This window comes from Pundamilia nyererei, unplaced genomic scaffold (genome assembly GCF_000239375.1).
Source record: "Pundamilia nyererei isolate P.nyererei 1_Seehausen unplaced genomic scaffold, PunNye1.0 scaffold00155, whole genome shotgun sequence".
Classification (NCBI taxonomy): Eukaryota; Metazoa; Chordata; class Actinopteri; order Cichliformes; family Cichlidae; genus Pundamilia; species Pundamilia nyererei.
In genome coordinates, this window is record NW_005187556.1 from 47,380 (window position 1) to 56,020 (window position 8,641).

Here is an 8,641-nt window from a genome sequence, read left to right on the forward strand (position 1 = left end):
CAGGGTCTTTCAGTGTGAAGTTTGTGTGGGAACTCTCTGAGTACTCTGACTTCCTCCCATAGACCAAAGACTATTAGTGGGATTAGGCTAACTGGTCATTCTAAATTGCCCATAGGTGGGAATGTGAGTGAGAATGGTTGTCTGTCTCTATGTGTTAGCCCTGCCACAGACTGGCGACCTGTCCGGGGTGTATCCTGCCTCTCCCTGAATTGGACAAGCAGAAGAGAATGGATGGATTTAAGTTATTTAACAAACGTCATGTAAGGTACGGGTTTTCTGAATAGTCAAAAGTTTGGTACATAAAGGTACAATTTAGCAAAATGTATAATTTAGACAGAATATAATGTTGCAGTAATGACTTGCTTGTGATTTTATGGTATTTTTGGCATGATTTTCATAATAAAAAACGATTTTTACATATTATGATTGTAAATTTGGGAAACACATTTTAATTACAGTGAACTGAATCAATTAAATATTACTGACCAAAGTAAAAATATTGATACCTTTAAAGGAGGTCTGATTATTCCAAGTTGCATCCATTTAAATCCTGTGTAAACGGTTTATTTTACATGATCATCATGCCCAAAGTGATTCACAATAACAATATTACTGAAAATATAAATAACAATAAAATTGTTATATTGTCAACACTCATGTTTGACTTTGTGTCTTTTGTCTCTTTTTATTGGAAAAAATAAAACTGAAAGTAGAGACAACCAGAGAAGAGAAACAACGAACAAAAAAATGCCACGAGAAGCTTAATTCAAAATCGTAACATTTCTGAGCGGTTTCCACGAGAATGCCCCGTGAATGTACGTGTACTTTATACTTTTGCATCCATGGTGGGAAGGACAACTTCTGTACAGCAGGTGGAGGTAACGTCCCGTGAAGCTCTGCGACTGCCTTCATAATCCCACGCAGAAGAAGAAGGACGTTTGCCGGTGTTTGGAGCTGATATTTCTGGCATCACCTGACCTGCACACCGGCCGGACTCCAGATCGACCTCCAGCTCCTCTCCTCACCGGCTACCAGCTAATATTCGCCGGCCATGGCGCTTCGCAAGTTCTTCGTGGGTGGAAACTGGAAGATGAACGGGAACAAAGAGAGTCTTGGAGAGCTCATCAGCACCCTGAACACCGCCAGCCTGCACGACGAGACCGGTAACAGCCCCAGATTATTGCCGGGACCGCTGACTGACTGTGTGTGGCGGTTAGAGGGGATCAATAAAAGCGATTGTGATTGGTGACGTGGGAGGGGCTGACAGAGGAGGAGGGGGGGGGGATACTGCTGATGCTTCACAGGTGACACATTGACATTGAAAGTCACGTGATCAGGAGGCGTCACATGAAGGCCTCATTCTCTCACTTCACTTTGAGAAATTAATTTTCCGCCTCTTCGTACTTTTCCCCATCAAATGGAGCCTAAATCATGGTTTTTATTGCCATGCTTGACAGCTGAGGTTAGTCCACTGAGTCTGTGAACAGTCCCTGTGTCTTCACATAGTTCACAGCTTGGGTTCCCTCCACCAGTCAGACGTTTTTGAGGCGCATTTGTGTTTTCAGTTTGGTCGTTTTAGAGCGCCAAACTGACTTAAAGTAGACAAAGAACCAAATACTGAACACCAAATCTTTGAATCAAGGATTTGTTTGTACTAATATGCTGCACTCTGACATAAAACTGTGTGATCCAGCAGTTTATTTACTTTTTACACACTGATGTTTTTGTTGTTAGCCTGTCTTCACACACTCATTCATGCTCATGTAGGCTCAATTACTGAAGAACAAGCCTGCTGCATCACTGAACATAAACATATGCTTATGATAAGGGCTTGTACATAGGAGTGTGCAACTCAAATCTTATTCAAGGAGTTTTTAAAACCAGACAATTGAGATAAAGCACTTTTTAAAAATGAATTCTTTTCTTTTGCTTTCCAGAACAGAACAGATACATATGCATGAAACGATGATTAAAACACACAGTTTCTCTGTGTTAAATAATTATTGACCAAAGTAACCGATTCTCTTTGCTATATTTAAGCAGCTCTGCATTAATTTATTTTCTCTTACAGTGTCTTCATGACTGTTTCTTAATGTCTTTAAAATGAGGCAGGCTGCTGGAGGCGGTTGGTGATGAAAGCAATCGTAATCTTCAGTTAGATGAAATCATTTCAGTCTCCAGCCAGAATCACAGTTTAGCTCTATGTCCATTTAACTGCCTCTCAGGGTCTCCGGATTGTTTCAAATGCAGTAGGTGTTTGTAAATGCAGAATTCAGGTTTTCCTTTCATTTATTCAGGTATAACAGTTGAAAAAGATCAGAGCAAAGAAGCATTTACATCAACAATAATGCTCTTAGAGCTTTTACACTGGTTTAACTAATGAATAAAAGTGAAACTCAGACAATCATCACAGCAAACACCAGTCATTCTGTCTGATTTCAGAGGTGGTTTGTGCCGCTCCCTCCATCTACCTGGACTTTGCCCGATCCAATCTGGATCCCAGGATCTCCGTCGCAGCGCAGAACTCCTACAAGGTGGCCAAGGGAGCGTTTACTGGAGAGATCAGGTATCTCTCCTAACTCAAATACTTTATATATAATGCTGTGCTCACAGGCATTCTGTTGGGGCGGATATTATTTCTGTTATGTTGTACAGGTGCAAACACAGCATCTCCCATTTGCTGTCTCTCTTACACATACACAAACACACACACACACAATTTGTGCAAAAATAATATCAATAGAACCATTACAGTTTTTGATCAGCACCACGGACAGCGACCACAGCCAGAGGTTATTATTTAAGCTTGTGCTATAGACTCATAACATCAAGAAAGACAGCTGTAATGTCCATAAACATGGGGCAAAAGAGAGAATCCCATCAGCCACAGGTCCTCACAAACTGACGGGATGGATCACTGCATAACAAACACACTCATTAATAGAGTTTCTTATTCAACAATCAGTTCCAGTGGAGCAGCTTTTAAAGTCTCTCTCTCACACACAAAGTCCTGTTCTTGCTCCTGATTTTTCTCCTTCCTCCACCTTTTTGTTTTGCTTGCTGAGCATAATTTAAACTAGTTGCTCTACGAGACACTCACTGGAAAACAAATTAAATTGTTGACGTCAGCAAGTTTGTGCATATTTTGCACATATGAAAGGAAATAATTTGTTCTTTATTTTTGACTGCTAGTGTTAACTCTTTCACTGAACGCACACAGCTAATCCTTCCAACATGTTTGGACTCTCTGCTCACATTGCCTTCATATTAAATCATTTTTTGCTCTTTAAAGAATTTATTTTAACATTGTACTCAACAAAAAACAAACCATCCCTAACAAAAAAAGGAACTTCAAGAGCCAAATTGCATTAAATTTTTTCACGTCAATATACGTAGAGTTGACATGGGCTGTCCTACATGTTTCCTCTCCCTCCAGCCCAGCCATGATCAGGGACTGCGGGGCAGACTGGGTGCTCCTGGGACACTCGGAGCGCCGTCATGTGTTTGGGGAAAGTGACGAGCTGATTGGCCAGAAGGTGAGAATCACAGAACTTTCCAATTATCTGGATTTCAAGGGCACATTTCTTTGTAAGAGTTTGCACAGCAGAATTTTGTATCAGCATAAAACAGGTTCATATGTTCATCTGATGCCACCACAGTGATGGCAGCTTGTTCGCGCAGGTGGAATCTGACTTTGTTGCCGTTTCAGGTGGCTCATGCTCTGGAGAACGATCTGGGTGTGATCGCCTGTATTGGTGAGAAGCTGGACGAGCGAGAGGCAGGAACCACCGAAGAAGTCGTCTATGCTCAGACGCAGGTCATTGCAGGTAAATACGAGAGAAATATTAACATTTTTTCCATGTTTTTTTTTTATTGTAGGCTTTCATGATCTGTTTTTTTTTTTAAGTTTTATTTTAGCTTTTCTGCTTTATATTATTTTTTGCATCTTTTTTTATGGCTAAATCTTTGTTTTTACCTTCACAGGGAAAAAAAATAAGTCATTCATTTCTCAAGTTTCTTATTCTAATGTTTTATTACTTTATTATTATTATTATTCATGATTATTGTTGCGCTATTATGTTTGTACTTTTTCTACATATATATGTAAAATTAAAATAATTAGTTATTTACTCAAATATTTCATTTAAACAAAGTTGTAATAACTAATAACGAGATTCATTACATAATATGTTGAAGGAAAACGAGCAGTTTGAAATAAATCGGATGCATTTACACCTTTTTTGTATTATTATGTTCTTTAGATCAAAAGTTTGGTTATTTAATGGTTCAAATGTTTCTCTGATTATGAATAATGACAAAAAACTGTTACAGAAACATAAAAGTGAACTGCTGGACTCTACTCTGTTTTTATTCTGTGCATAAAGATAGAAAAACGAGTTCCTTTTGCTTCTGGATTTGTTCTGTCTGCACTGAGGCTTTACAAGACCTGATTGATGATCTTTTCCCTGGTTCCATCTTGGCCTCCTGTATTCTGCTTCTGTACTGAAAGTAGGCCACGTACTGATTTAAAATGTAAATAGGTCAGTGGTCTCTGCCTTCAACAGACACAGCTGCCTCTGTTAAAGCAGGCTTTGCAGCTTTAAAGCCAACAAAGGTGGAGAACTGAAGGCAGCTTGCAGCCGTGGTCTGCTTTTAGGATGTTGCCTGATCAGAAAGGACCTTTTGAGTTTGCATACTCTTATTCTGCTTATTCTTTCTGAAAGGTAGGGAAACCTTTTAAAGAAGAAACACACCAGACAGATTTGTTTTTGAAGAAATGATAACCATGTTAATTATTAAGGTAGAGGTCAGGCATAATCCTGTTTTATGGCATTGTGATGTATGTGAAATGTGGCCTCTCGGCTGATAAACTGTTGTCCTTCCATTATCCTTCCATATTCTTCATACAGACTTTGCAGGTCTTTAACATGATATTGCTGCAGCCCAAATGACTGGCTGCAGGTGGCAGCTGATAAAGCACCTTGAGAACGGATTGTAGATGCGGGTCTGCGATCACACCGTTACTTATCGGTGTTTATGCCTGAATGATGTTTGGTTGCAGAGAATGTAAAAGACTGGGGGAATGTCGTGCTGGCATATGAACCTGTTTGGGCCATCGGCACAGGAAAGACAGCCACACCTGAGCAGGTAATACCGCAGCCACATCACTACAAGGCCCATAAGTGAGCACATAAATAATCATAACTTCTCACATTACATCCAGTCCAGTGGGATGTTTAGCCCTATTTCCAATTTTTATCTTTGTCATGTTTTAATATCTAGTTTTACATAACTGCACACACGGGCAAATCGGCTGCACACGTAACATAATTGTTATATGATTTAAGTCTGTGCTCCGTGGAAATGAATCCTGGGAGTTGATTTTGAAGATGTGACGGTTTAATGATTCTCTTCATGAACACAAACTCATTTTTTTCTAGTCTTTTTAGTTTTGCAGTCACATGTGAAAAAGAGAGTTTACACAGGGTATGAAGTATTTTCTGTATGACTTCATCAGTCTCTCATGTTATTGTGCATCGCTTCAATTCATTGAGGTTTGGAGCATTCATCTATGCATAGGTCTCATTTTAATCAATGCATGTGCAGGCTCAGGAGGTCCACGAGAAGCTGAGGGCGTGGCTCAGAGCAAATGTCTCCGATGATGTGGCCGACTCTGTACGCATCATCTACGGAGGTCAGTGAGCATAACTAAAGCAAACTTTACAGTAGGATTGTGTTAGGTTCAATGATGGTGCAACAATTTCATATACATGAAATAATGGTGTTATTAACATGTACAACCTCTGCAGACGTCACAGGTCGGTTTAATTTTGCTACTCTCTCCAGGTTCGGTCACAGGAGCAAACTGCAGAGAGCTGGCGTCTCAGGGCGATGTGGATGGCTTCCTGGTGGGCGGGGCCTCTCTGAAGCCAGAGTTTGTCGACATCATCAACGCACGTGCATAACAAATGCACAACTACTCCAGCAGGATCGATGGAAAACACCCTGCCCTTTAGATCTGCACCGTGTATCACCTTGTTTCTGCAAACTGGGCTGACTGATCCAGTTAAACCAGAGGAGGTTTGCATTCATAAAACAAACCGCATGTTGAATATTTAAACTACTAAATACCTTTAAGAAAAGATGTTTTTCACTCCATTCTTTATTTTCCTGACTTGAATAAATAAGGAAACTTTAGATAATTAAGATTAAAAACTGGAAATCCACTGAGGCATGTGATCCATGTGATCCATGTAAAGTTTCCTTTTAAATTCTTTATTTGCTGCTAAACTGAGGTGAACTTAGAGAATCAGGGGATCGGTCAGCCCAGGCTGCTTCATGTGTTTGACTTTATGTGTCTCACCTAACTGCACTAACTGATACTTTAGGTCTTTAACAAATAAAGTTTCAGACAGAATTTACTTGAAATGATAGAACAAAGATGTCTGCAGGTACTGAGCTGTGAGGAGTGAGGAGTTGTGGTTTAACACTGACTGAAGAAATCAGGGAAATAAATGATGCAAGAAGTAAAAAAACAAAACAAATTGTGTGGAAAAAGTGTATTTGATTTTGTGGTTTACTGTCCTTTTCGAATGCAAACCTAAATGCAATGCAAACCTAAGAAACCTAAATGCGACTTATGAGCAGTTAAAACAAGTTAAAGCATTTTTCCTTTGCATTTATATTTTTTTAGAATAATATTTGATTAGTATAGAATCCTTGAAACTAGTACTTCATAAAAGGTTTTTTTTTAAGGGTCATATTGCGTTTTTGTTCTTCTTTTTTAACTCATCATGTCAGACACAAACGTTTTCACTGTTGGCTCTATCACGAGTTCACAACAGAGCTGGCTCCGTTATCATCACAGGAAATCGCTCTGCTTTCTGGGTCTGTGCTGATCATATCTGATCAAATACATGTGTTGGTTGACAAGTTGATTGAGTCTGTTTAGTCACATGTCCGTTGCTGCCCAGGCTGTTTTTAATCGTTTAAAACTGGTTTTCTTCATTAATACATGTTTTAGAAAATGTAAAAAACTGTTTTAATCTGGTAAATAGCTTCAGTTCACTTAAATAAAATTTTTCCCCCCGTCTGCTCAGATTGAGCTCAGCAGGTCATCCTGAACATGTCAACATGCAATAAGTTGCTGCCATGTGATTTGCTCATTAGATATTTGTGTTAACAAGCAGCTGAACTGATGTACCTAATGAAATGGCCAGAGATTGTAGCTGTTCCATTAGGTGACATTGTTTCCATCCTCTCAGTGATTCCTCTGAATGGAGGCACTGCCCTCCAGGAGCTCCCTTCATGACTCCATGATAGCAGTCGTCACCAGAGGATAAAGCTGAGCTCTCAGAAGAAACGTGGACGGACTGGAGCAACAAAATAATGGCTGAACACCGTTGGTCCTTCAGTCACATGTTAATGGTACAATTTTAATTTCATGGCAAAAAAGTCTCCTGTATTGTCGAAGGTATATTGATTATAAGTTCCCCAAGCAGATGCTATAGTTTTAAGCCAGTTTGCAGTTTTAAATATTATCACATTAAATAGCAAAATACACAACTTACTGAACTAAACTGGGACCTAAAAACCAGAAGATCAGTGATGTAGGAGCTCATATTCATCACAATTCACAGCTTTTGCGAGTATATCACCAAATGTGATCTTGATCTTCACAGTTTGAGTGATGACCCGTTAGTGATCAATGTGTGCAGGTTTGACTGCATTGCTCACATGCTTACTGTAAAATAAGCGGTGAATTGTGTGAATTGCGGACTGATGGAAAACAGATGCCTCACCCTGGCAGAGCTCGTTGGCTGTTGAGCTGAACAAGTTGCAAAAAATACAAAAAAACCTCCACATGCTCATATTCTGACATTTCACTGAAAAAAAGATTCAGACACAAAACGACAAAACTCCTTCAGCTGTGTTTGAAATTGTAAATTACCATCTTTTTTTATTTCACATATTTTCACATTATTTTCAATGACAAGCGTTCTCTTTAAGTGTTTTTTTTTTATTTTCTTTCTTCTTTTTTTGATCACAGCTATTCTAAAGACATTCAGGAGGAACCGAAGGAACAAAGGGACTCGGGGTTCATATATTCTATCTTCTTTTTCTCTGAGAAAGAGGCAGGATCTCAAGCATGGACAAAGGACAAATAATCAGAATCACGTCTGGGCGAGAAGAAAAGGGAGCAACTGGAACCGAGAGACAGACACGACAAGAAGAACAAGGAGACGAAAATAGAGAGAAAGAAGAGGACAGAAGTGGGAGGAGTGCAGGTACTCGAGTGTCCAGGTAAGAGTGTGACATGGCAGAGTGTGTAAGTGTTCAGGTGTTTACAGTGTGTAGTTATTAGCCTCACTCCATCCCTGAAACTGCTGCTTTCCTTACAAATGCATCGTTCTCTGTCAGTTGCGAGCATTAGTCTTCATGGTTTTCTGATATCTTTACTCATTATTCTCTCTGTGTTTACAATGTTAATCTTTATTTTTGCAGGTCTGTCCTCTGGCTGTACATAAACTACTCCTTTAAAACTACAGTAACAGTGCATGTCTGGCTTATAAATATTCAGATTTTATGTTATTCCCCTGCATGTGCGTTACACGTGTTGCATCTGCTCACTGTGTGTGTG

General features: G+C 39.5%; 1 protein-coding gene across 1 annotated transcript; it reads left to right on the forward strand.

The window, feature by feature from the left end:
* Positions 1–871: 871 nt before the first annotated feature.
* tpi1a (triosephosphate isomerase 1a) lies at positions 872–6,034 on the forward strand. The gene is made up of 7 exons (XM_005745168.2): positions 872–1,163; positions 2,443–2,566; positions 3,437–3,536; positions 3,710–3,827; positions 5,063–5,148; positions 5,608–5,695; positions 5,848–6,034. The coding sequence occupies exons 1-7, from the start codon at positions 1,052–1,054 to the stop codon at positions 5,964–5,966; spliced, it is 747 nt and encodes a 248-aa protein (XP_005745225.1). The 5' UTR covers positions 872–1,051; the 3' UTR covers positions 5,967–6,034.
* Positions 6,035–8,641: the final 2,607 nt, after the last annotated feature.